Below are 11,626 nucleotides of genomic sequence, written 5' to 3' on the forward strand. Positions count from 1 at the left end.
TTATTTTAAATGTTCAGCGGTGCCGCGTTGCATTATGGGATTACAGTATCCGACGTAGTGAGCTCTGGATGTATACTAGAATTTTTTGACCGATTAGTACATCATCCGGGTAACTGTCGCATACTGCAAAAAAACATTTTTCGCGTACTGCATACTACTTACTACTTTTACGTCACGATCAGTATACGAGCAGTATGTAGTATGCCATTTCAGAAACGGCCATAGACACCCTCAATTTTGAAAAAGCGAAAAAGTCGGAAAAGCATTTTTTTTTTAACGAATACAAAAAAGTAGTCCCTCCTGGCTGCCTGCAAATTGTGCGGCGGTTGCTATGCAACACACTGTAGCGTCCTTCAGAGAGAAGGCTAGGCTAGAGATGGTAGCTTGGTTCGCCGGCAATTTAGCCTACTATGGAGTTCACTCACTGTGTGCCTATTTCTTTACAACATTTCCACCCTCTTCAACATATTTTTAGGCTTCAGTGAACTATGCTATTGCTTTTATATATAAATAAACAACAGTTCAAGTTAGGTGCGGAGTGATACTGAACTCTGTAAACGGGCGTCATATATACAACAGTTGGGAACCAATCAGATCGCTTGATTTAAGCCACCCGTTTTATATATATATATAATTTTTTTATTTTAATTTTATGATTTAAAGTGTCATTTGCCAACGTCCTTGTTACACACTCCTGTGTAGTAGTCCAGTAGGTGGCGGTATATAGTGAGAAGCCATGACCCGCCATTAACCAGAAGAAGAAGAAGCCCTGGGATGGTTGCAGACATTACGGTAACGTTGTGTGTGGGAAAGCCGCGCATGGAGAAATCACAACACAGGGAAGTTCCTTGTAGTTGAGCCCCCGTCGCGCCACAAGCGAAACAAAAACTTGCTTCGTTTGAATGCCAGATACCTTTTGCAATTAACTAACGTGGAAACATGTTTCGCAACGGCCAGCTTGCCCAGAGGAGCAAGCATCGAACCGGGTTGTGGAAGTACTTTGCGTACAGTCAGAGGAAAGACCAGACCACCTGCGCGGTAGATTTCTGCACCACAATCTTGTCGGGGAACAACACATCGCAGCTCAGACGACATCTGCAACAGAAACACCCGGTCATCTATGCGATGGTAATCACTCATGCTTCTGAATCAGTCTTATCGTGGGCACCTAACGATCGCTGAAAACGGGGACTGGCACACATTTCCGACGTGTTAGCAAGCAAGCTAACAAGTACAACCATTTGCTTAATAGACCTAGAACGTGTCCATAAGATTGTGAAGCGGTGAGGTATGAGTCCTATTAAGGTAATATAATACGTGCTGTAAAAGGGGGAAACGGATAGGATGCTTTCGACTCGATTCACAGTTATTTACCCACAATTTTAGACGCCGTCGAAACATTGTCTACTAGTCTGTCGACTTATTTTTTCTATTGCGCTGCGCCTCTATACCCGACGTTACGGTAAAATCTCGAGCGGGCCTCAAGCTATGGCCTGCACCGCGACCCGCGGCTTTAACCAACTACTCGTACATCTTCAACGTTTCCTACGGTCCGGGAGACGACCCGACCAAAGAAAATAAGTTTGTAGGCGAAAGGGCGAGGATTTGGTCTTTATTTTGAGTCGAGTTAGCGGTAGAATGGGTGAATAACGAGCGTTAGCCATGGGATACCGGACCGCCGGATGTACGGGTAGCCGTCCCTGGCGGGGTGCCATGCATGGTGGACGTAGGTGGGCTGTGTGTACTTGCGTAGACCGTGTCGGGCTCCAGGAATGCGTGGCATCAACATTGATGTAGCACGAGATAATTTTAAATGAGTTTAAAATTCCATGAAGATAATAATTGTTTTTTGATACCTTCGAGTGAGAATCGTATCTAAATAGGGTTAGGTAGGGTTGGGGCTCGAGACCCGGCGGTCCGAGCATATCGATACTGCTATCGAGTCTAGCGGGTCCTACAAGGCAACTTTGAAAGTAATGATATCAAAATCGAAACGATGGTGAACAAACATACATTGATTGCCTGATTCAGTTTTTGAATCCAATTGATCTAAACCAAGAAAAGTTGAATTGGTGGGTCAACAGTTTGGTTGATAGGATGGCCGAACGCACAAAGTGGTCAAAGGCCTGGCTCTACTTCAGTAAAGCCAGAGGTGAGAAGGATGCGAAATGCCTTTTATGCTCGCGGTACTTCACATGTAAGAAGGGCAACACGTCGTCCTTGCTGAAGCACCTCAAAACTTGGCATGGTATAAAAACAAACTGCGAGTCGGAAACCGACCCACTCGGGCTGCCGTTTCCGGACAATCGTTCTCCTCCATCTAAGGTATGCATGGTGCAAACACCCCAACTTCGTAGGAAATCCCGTTCGTTGAGAATAATAATCCAATCGATGATAAATCCGAAAATATCTGATCTCTTAAAGATGCTGTATCAGAGTTATCCATATGCCTGGTAAGATACTCCTGCCTGATTGGTTTCTTACTAAATAAAATGGGAGGTCTAGAGATCAGCTCCGTGTTTACAGAGACTTCCCAAAGGCAAGATATCTATAAAGGTTTTGCGTTTCCAGGGTTAAGATTCGTTTTGTATTTTTATTTGATTGTATTTATTAGTTCACCATGTTCCTCAAGCCTGGTAAGATCAAAGACAGTAAATAACTAATATTTGTTTGTTTTCCCTACATTAACAGGCAATGTGTGCAGTGATACAGCTTTGCATATATATTGTATGTCTTTTATTGGAGTTTAGTAACCAAATCTTCTTCTTTGACAGCTCCCTCGTGATGGTGTCAGAAGCTCAGGAAGAGGAACTTCTGAGGTGAAACCTTTGCCTCAGGTGCCGGGAATCGTTACGGAAACTCTGAGGAAGAAGTTTAAGAAGAAGCTGAAGACGATCATGGATTCATTGCTCAGGTCCACTGTGTCGGAGGTCACGAATGCCTTTGAAGTCTTCACATTTGACCATCAAATGGTGGTGAAGCAGAAGATAGAAGAATGTTCCATGCTGCGGTTAAAACTGGAGAAGGCTGAGAGCAAACTGCGAGAACAAAATGGGATGTGGGGCAAAATGGAAGACGTCACGTACACCTCCGGACAAATGATGCCTGAGTTAACTGTCAATGGTACAACAATTATTTTGATTAGTATTTTCTGTATTCTTTTATATTTATTTATATATCTCTGGACACTTAGCTGTGATCTCTTTGTGTTTCTGCTGTTTATAAAGCATGCTGCAGCCTGAATTCAGAAACGTACTGCCATTCTGGTTTCCTATATACAGTCTCCCAACTATGGTAACGGCATGGTCTTCTTTTGCCTGCTCGTACAGAACCCGACGACTGGTGTGCTCCCCTGGCCTGTGAGAACGTAGTGGACCCGTCTCCCTCAACCAGTGATGAGGCCAGAGAGGACCGAAGCAGCTCTCTGTGCTCGTTGTCTGTGTCACTGTGGCGCCTGCCAGACATCAAACAAGAGGTTTGTGCGTAAATCGAATAGACAGAGGGGGGCAAATGAAGCCCAACACATACTTGCTATTTGGCATATTTGAAATTTAATAGTGATTTCAACTATTCTGCGCTTTTTGCTCCATTTAGGTGCAGGATGATGGCTACCAGCTTGACGGTCCTTTGAGTTGTGAGTACTGTAATTAATGAGCATGTACAAAAACAATGTTTTTATCGAACTACAAATTGCTGCTTGCAATATTTAAAGTAAGCTCGTAACCAAATCACTGATTAAGTTATGGCTCATTTCAGGCAGTAAGCAAGTCTAGTAAGCAAGTCCTTGCATTTAAATTGCGATTTAAAGGAAGTTAAGTCTGTTTAGCTGTCTTGCTTGTGCGTGATGGCGTGTTTTAGTCAGTTCAGTGCGTTGTACAGTTAACATTTGTTTGCAACAATTTTGCATGCAGTCAGACTATCATCAATATCTTCAATGTTGCGACTCATAACAAGGATGTCAATCAACATAACAAAAGATTAAGCCAATAACTGATCCATTCCATTTTATTATTCCATCACTTCACTTCCATCACTTTGACTCACCTAATTAATTTTAAATCACCCAAACCCAGTGCAAAGTGTCCAGTGGAAAATAACATTTAAAACAGGTTTCGCTGTGCTTGTGAAAATACATGTCCCAAATATGAGAGCCTCAGTGAAAACAACAGCCGATGTATGGAAAGAACCCTAATCTTTGACGTCCCTTGTTGTTGAATTTCAGATGAAGGCCCACAAAACACCAATGATCAAAAGAAGCCTTTGTCGACCACAAAACACAGCCGCCCACGTAGCAGTAAGGCAACTAGAAATCTAAACGGATCAATCAAGCCGAAGGCTGAACAGCCAATGGATCGCAGAAAAGAGGTAAAGATGGATGTCCCAAACACAGAAAAGGCTAAAGGTAAGAAAAGAAAATTACAAGCTATTAAATTGGAACCCGAGCCAATGGAGGAAAAAAGCGCGGACAAGACGTACCGTTGTAAGTTCTGCGGCAAATACTTCGACACAGAGGTCGGCCGCAGTGTTCACCTGAGGATCCATAAGAAGTGCATCGGATGCCAGAAGATGTTCCGATACCCAAGCCACCTTCGGTTACATAAGAAGAAATGTACAGGTCTCAAGGAAGAAACCAGTCTGGATGCCAGTCTGGATGCCAGTCGGAAACACAGTCGGGTACCCAGTCGGGAAACCAGTCGGGAAACCAGTCGGGAAACCAGTCGGGAAACCAGTCGGGAAACCAGTCGGGAACCTATTCGGGAACCCAGTCAGGAAATCAAGAAATCCTTATGCCTCAGAAAAAGACAGAGGCTTTCAACCGGAGAGGACACGTCCATTTTCCTTGTCAAAACCCAGGACGCCAACAGGAAAAAGAGGGCTCAGAAACGCTCCAAAGTGGGCACTAACTCGCCAAAAAGGGACAAGTCGTTTCTCTGTACAAACTGTCACAAGAGCTTTTGTTCAATCGTATGGCTGAAAAACCACCTTTCAAAACATTTACCCTGCCCCAAATGCAAGAAGATATTCTGCTCAAGTTACATTCTAAAAACACACATTTACAAAGATCACCCCAAAAATCCTGATAAGACTTTGGCGCCTTCTGAGGCTGTTGATGGGCTATTGGGGGCCATTTCATCCAAGGAAAAACATGGTGAATTGGGTGACGTTTCATCCAAGGAAAAACTAGGTGAATTGGGTGCCATTTCATCCAAGGCAAAACCTAGTGAGTTGGGTGACGTTTCATCCAAGGAAAAGCATGAATTGGGTGCTGTTTCATCCAAGGCAAAACATAGTGAGTTGGGTGCTGTTTCATCCAAGGTAAAACAAGGCGAGTTGGGTGCTGTTTCAGCCAAGGAAAAACATGAGTTGGGTGCTGTTTCATCCAAGGAAAAACATAGTGAGGTGGGTGCTGTTTCAGCCAAGGAAAAACATGGTGAAGTGGGGGCTGTTTCATCCAAGGCAAAACATTGTGAGTTGGGTGCTGTTTCAGCCAAGGAAAAACATGGTGAAGTGGGGGCTGTTTCATCCAAGGCAAAACATTGTGAGTTGGGTGCTGTTTCATCCAAGGCAAAACATAGTGAGTTGGGTGCTATTTCAGCCAAGGAAAAACATGAATTGGGTGCTGTTTCATCCAAGGAAAAACATAGTGAGGTGGGTGCTGTTTCAGCCAAGGAAAAACATGGTGAAGTGGGGGCTGTTTCATCCAAGGTAAAACAAGGCGAGTTGGGTGCCGTTTCATCCAAAGAAAACCATGAATTGGGTGCTGTTTCATCCAAGGCACAACCTACAGAGTTGGGTGCCGTTTCATCCAAGGCACAACATAGTGAGTTGGGTGCCGTTTCATCCAAAGAAAAACGTGAATTGATCGCTGTTTCATCCAAAGAAAGATCTAGCGAGTTGGGTGCCGTTTCATCCAAGACAAAAGGTAGCGAGTTGGGTGCTTTTTCATCCAAGGAAAAATTGGGTGCCGTTTCTCTCAAGGAAAAACAATGTTGTGAAGATGATGGTAAAAATCAGTTTGGGTAGTGTTACTGTGTTAGGGGGTTTAGGGGAGGGCATAGTAGTGATGGAGTCAAGATCAGACCAAGTCTTCGGTGTACCGAGTTAAATCCTCTGCCTGGGGTAGCAACCGTGGTACTTCAGACAACTTATTCAAAATGTAAGCACCGATCCTCTATGGTTCTTTTGACACCATAGTTTCAGAAACCCACAAAGAAAGTTGTTTTTGGATTTGGACGATACTGTGTTAAACAAATGTATGCAAGTTGGCACTATACGTCCATTTTAATTGTTATGGGCACCCTGGGGTGTAATTACATTCAGTTAAAATGCTAAGAGAATCTGCAGAAGGGTTTCTTGAGTTTATAAGCCGGTAAAATGTGACTTAACTTGACTCAATTTCATAGAAAAAAACGTCCCCATATTTCCTCAAACTTTGAGGATATTAATGAATGATTTTTAAATGTTTTTGTTTTATTAATACAATTGTGATTGAATGCTGTTTTTGAACACAAGGTATTTCTCATTGTCCAGCTTTCTCTATCGTTCTCGTTCTATAGTTTCTGATATAGTTTTTTTTAATCACAAGTATGGGCCCGAAAATGTAAGTGTTATTCCAAAAAGTTTCAACAATAATTGTATCCATTTTTTTATGCTTTCCTTTTCTCCGTATGCTTTATTAAAGTGATTTACTTCCTTTGTTGTGTTCTTATTTTTCAACCATTCAATTTATAAAGCACTTATAATTCCATACATATTAAAAGTTTTAAATTGAAATCCAAGCGTTGAATCTTTCATACGGCAAGTCTCGTCATCAACTCAATTTCTATCGCGAGATTTTCCCCTGACTGGCACAACATCACCGCACGTACTTTCCCACATACTGCCCACACCGACCTGCTAGCTACGGCGTGACGACGGATCCCCGCTTCAAGTGTGGACGATAGGATGAGTAACTATTTTGTATTCATGAAGACTACTAAAGGACATTCCTATATATGTATTTTAAATGGTTATCGGTCACAGTAACTCGCTTTTGCGTGTTGGTCTGACATGTAGCCTGCGCTAGCTCCAGCGACAGAACCCTTGCTACGCTTGGTTGGCTCCCTTGTTGACACGCCTGCTGCACGTAAGGCAGGTGTTAACATGCTATATATATTTCTTTCAATCCACAACGTCTATATTGTGGTAGTATAGTTTGGATTCATATAGAATGGATGCGGAATGTAAATGCATCGACTCTAGGGCCAGCTAACCCCATCTGTGTGGCTAAAGCTGGTGGCTCTGCCATCAGTGTTGTTAACTGTCCTGCGTGCTGCATTTCTGCAGATGTGAATGTATGGTCAGGGCACCACACAACTCTACATGTTATAATGAATGATCAGCGATCACGGTGCCACACACCTCAACAGATGTTGATGTGTGGTGAAGACTCCACATAACCGTGTAGGTGTTAATGCATGGTGCAGACGCAACTCCACAGATGTGAATGCATGGCCAAGACACCACATCTGGGGCACTTTGGCGATGCATGCGACACAGTATACTATATTTGAGGTGTGACAGTTGCTTGCGTCTGGTTTTGACGTCTCATGGCCATTCGTACACGACAGGATTGACTGGTCTACGTGTTGGTGTCGTTCTCGTTGACGTCAACCATCGAAACCATTTCCCTTGGAGACCCTCAACTTAAAACCGATCACCTTTCATTATTTCTTAATAAATACTATCATTGAAACAAAGAACAATGGAGTCCGTGAGGACCGCCTTCCATGCTCAACTGGCCACCGTCATGGACTCGTTGTTGGCAGCCGCTGTGTGCGAGATTGCCAAGATCTTTGAGAGCAGCCTGTGCGAGCAGCAGGCAGAACTGGCACACAAAGGCGAGGAGATCTCTCTGCTCCGGGGAAAGCTTGAACACGCAGAAAGAAGGCTGAAGGTAAAGGGTGGCGGTTCGGATGAGGAGACAGAGACGTCGGCGGGAGAAGGAGATGGCTACCTGAGGCAGCAGGGTGTGGCAGGTGCAGGTAAGCCATCCTTTTACAGGTCCTCACGCACGTAAACAAAATACTGTATGTATGGTTTAACAACAAAGTCTGAGTCTTCCACCCAGCAAAGCAGACACTGTATATATCTCTTACTACTTTGGGGGGGGGGGGGGGGGTGTGTGTGTGTGTGTGTGTGTGTGTGTGTGTGTGTGTGTGTGTGTGTGTGTGTTTTGATTTGAGCAGCCTCACTGGGCCTTTGTCAGGCTGATTACTCTAAGGGTTGAGTGAGGCACACCTATGGTGCATTGGGTAATCAGCAATCAGGATAAGCCAGCCATCACCACACACTCAAGGGAGAGGTCTGACATGGCAGCATTTACGACCTGCTCTGGTCTAAAACACCTTGACACGTCTATGACACTAAACTAGCTTCTAGCTTATATCTACCTTTACACACACACACACGAGCATACGCTCGTACACACACACACACACACACACGCACACTAGTGCACACACCACCACAATGGAGCGGTCTGACAAGTTAGCATTTACCACCTGTTGCTTTATGTTCTGCCACCTCTACAATAACTGTTTTTTTACACAATGCCTACCAGTGGGAAAGCCACTTGGGTGGCGTGTGGCCGGAGCAACTGCTACGACTATCAACACCAAAACTATAATACAAATTCATTGTCACTCACTGTCCGTACAGGACTGGGATCTGCCAAGGATGTGTCCTCACAGTCCGACCCAGCCGAAGGGCTCGCTCAGAGTCTGCGCCGGCTCAAAGAAGAGGCCACAGGCCAAGACACGGCCTCTGTTAAGCATGAGGTCGGTACTGGGGGGTATACTGGGGCGTTTCTGAAGATGACTCCCTCAGGTTTGTTTCTCTGCATCACATTGTACCTAACATACACGTACATGTTTTGTGCAGCATGCAGGATCCAGGGCCAACCCAGGGTCTGTGGTCCCCTGTGAGGGGAGCCTCGCTGCTGGGGACCAGAGACACGTGGACCCCCTCTCTGCCATGCAGGCCAAGGTCAAACGTAAGCACGGACATGTTTTGAACTCGTCTGTTAACATAAAAACCAGTGCAGCCATGCGGCACCACATGCATGGTTGTGTGTCATTATTGACCTACGTCCATATGCTTAGGTTTGAAAACCTAACCGTCAATAGCTGTTTACACCCCCGCCCCCCTTTTTTGTTTTGTTTACCTTTTTTTCCCGTTGCCGTGGCAGTCTCTCACTGGGACCAGGGCGCTCGCAGCGCCGCCGACCTCAGGCCCCTCCAGCAGCAGACCTCCCCCCCGTTCCTCTCCATCTCCCAGAGCGGCCGCTGCTCGCCGCGGCCGGACCCCGGCCTCGCCCAGCCCGGCGAGTGGCTGGACGCGGGCCGCGGCGGCGGCGGCGCCTCCGCCATGGGCACCCTCCAGCCGGAGGGCGCGGCGGGCTGCGCCGGCCCGGCGGGGGCCGGCGGCGGCGGGACGGACCCGCCCTGCTTCCGCCCCGGCTTCGGCGGCGCCGACGAGACGAGCAACGAGGAGGAGGACTCCTCCTTCCCGTTCCTGGACCAGGAGCCCGAGAACCAGAACTCCAACCAGAACCAGCCCCAGGGGCCGGCGTCGGCGGGCCAGCGGGAGAACCGGCAGGACGCGCCCCCCGGGGCCGCCGTCCCGTGGAGGGCCCGGGACGACCGGGGCGCCAGGGGCCCCGCGGGCCCCGCCCGGCGCGCGGCCTCCTTCGCCAACCGGGACCCCCTGCGGCCGCAGTCGAACGCGCAGGCGCACGCGCTGCGGCTGCCCCTCGCCCTGGGCCACGCGCCGGCGCCCGGCGGGAACGGGAACGGGCGGCCCTACACCTGCCCCTACTGCACCAAGTGCTTCACCTACCCGTCGCACCAGCGCCGCCACCTGCTGCGGCACACGGGCGTGCGGCTGCACCCGTGCCAGTTCTGCGACAAGAGCTTCCTGACGCCGTCGGAGCTCACCGTGCACACGCGCACGCACACGGGCGAGCGGCCGTTCGGCTGCGCCCAGTGCGGCAAGCGCTTCGCGCGCAGCGGGAACCTGCGGGCGCACCAGCGGGACGTGCACATGGGCAAGAGGCCCTTCGCCTGCACCGAGTGCGGCAAGCGCTTCGCCCACCGCGGCAACCTGAGGGTGCACAACCACAGAGTCCACCAGGGGGAGCCCTACTACATGGACGACCAGCCGGAACCCGACATGAGCGCCAATCCCATTTGAGAGAATAATAATAAGTTACTTTTGGGGGGGGGGGGGGGGTTATTTTGTGGATTTATCGGCTTGAAAACACTTGTGGATGTGGATAGTCAAAATGTTTTTTTTATTACTTGTTCCAGCGTTTCACTCCAATCAAATCAAAAACGACTGTATGAGATGCGATACTGAAGAAGAGTTTGGGCCTGTTGTGTTGGTCCAAACCGACGCGCTTTCATTTCATTTCATTTCATTCATCAAGGCGCTTCTGAAAGGGATGGCTCCCCCTCATGGTCAAGTTCATCTCTGCTGATTTATGCATTTCTCTGCACTGTAAATTACTTTCGTGAGTAGCCATTAAAGGGAAGTACTACTATAGCGGCGTGTTTTCTTTTTTTTTTTCCCTCTTTTTGTTCCGTTCCCCAGGATTTGCCAACATTTTCTCCATTTATTCGCTATCGACGATGAATAATGTATACTATACAATCTGCGGACATTCTGAACTTTTCTTGATGTGAGGTGGATGAATTTGATGAACTTCAGCCAACCGTTACCCAAGCACTAAATGAAGTCCCGTTACTCTCCGCAGAGTAAAGAGACCCTGCTGATGGCATGTGGCATGCACATTGTGACCCGCCGTCGTTCCCTCCTGTCCCAAAACGAAAGTACTTTTCTTATTGCTAAATGTTTTTTGTTTTTTTTATCATGTTGAAGAAAAATAAAACATTGCATCAGTGTCAAATTAATCATGAATACATTACTTAAAATTGCGGTGTTTAGAGTTTAGTGAATTCTAGTAGAATGGCTTTCATGGACAATCCTAAAAATATGAAACATAACAGTAGCACAGAACAGACAAACGGCTCTAGAGAGGAAACTGCTTTTTTCAAACCATGACCGATAGTTTTAATATCTAAACACAATATCAATCTATCCAGGAACCTCATCCCATGTATAGAATATGCCATTTTTGGAAAACCTACTATTATCGTACAGGCCGTTGTAGCTTCTCGTACGTCAACACAACTAGAGGGTGCACTGTGCTATCTGCGCACACCTCTCGTTGGAAAGGGAGAGATGAGGTGATGGTGATTCAGTTGATTGCAACCTGCTCGCTGCCACTAGTCTATATCATACATTATAGACATTTTAGTGATGTTTTGTTGTTACACTCCCAAAGATGACCACCAGGGGGCAGCATGGCTGTAGTTGAAAATCATGACAACGCTGAAGGCACGCTCAAATCCTTTTTATTATGCGTGTGCCCTATATTCTATTGCTATTTCCCTTTGAAGTATGTTTTTATATTTTCTTTCATGGGGCTGTCTGGTCCGTTCAAATAAAAACTCAGAATTTGTAAATCTATTTTTGTCTGTGAAAGTGGAATTTTGTTTTCGCCCACGTCGGTTAATTAGTCCAT

At 46.7% G+C, this 11,626-nt stretch overlaps 2 protein-coding genes across 2 annotated transcripts; both read left to right on the forward strand.

Annotated features, from left to right (window-relative positions):
• The first annotated feature begins 820 nt into the window (after nt 1-820).
• LOC311375688 (uncharacterized protein) lies at nt 821-6,724 on the forward strand. Its single transcript, XM_084490755.1, has 5 exons — nt 821-1,128; nt 2,775-3,123; nt 3,330-3,475; nt 3,595-3,634; nt 4,223-6,724. Exons 1-5 carry the CDS (start codon nt 940-942, stop codon nt 6,022-6,024), a joined length of 2,526 nt encoding a protein of 841 aa, XP_084346881.1. The 5' UTR covers nt 821-939; the 3' UTR covers nt 6,025-6,724.
• A 197-nt stretch (nt 6,725-6,921) lies between these two features.
• Nucleotides 6,922-10,233, forward strand: LOC311375687 (uncharacterized protein; the record flags this gene model as incomplete). Its single annotated transcript, XM_084490754.1, has 4 exons — nt 6,922-8,024; nt 8,701-8,819; nt 8,923-9,034; nt 9,230-10,233. Exons 1-4 carry the CDS (start codon nt 7,745-7,747, stop codon nt 10,231-10,233), a joined length of 1,515 nt encoding a protein of 504 aa, XP_084346880.1. The 5' UTR covers nt 6,922-7,744.
• Nucleotides 10,234-11,626: the final 1,393 nt, after the last annotated feature.

The sequence above is a fragment of the Micromesistius poutassou genome, assembly GCF_964030765.1.
Source record: "Micromesistius poutassou genome assembly, contig: SCAFFOLD_5102, whole genome shotgun sequence".
NCBI lineage: Eukaryota > Metazoa > Chordata > Actinopteri > Gadiformes > Gadidae > Micromesistius > Micromesistius poutassou.

Coding starts and splice junctions, on each gene's coding strand:
- LOC311375688 (XM_084490755.1), top strand. CDS start 940: ATGTTTCGCAACGGCCAGCTTGCCCAGAGGAGCAAGCATCGAACCGGG. Junction 3,124..3,329: donor GCCTGAGTTAACTGTCAATG/GTACAACAATTA, acceptor CTGCTCGTACAG/AACCCGACGACTGGTGTGCT. Junction 3,635..4,222: donor GCTTGACGGTCCTTTGAGTT/GTGAGTACTGTA, acceptor GTTGAATTTCAG/ATGAAGGCCCACAAAACACC.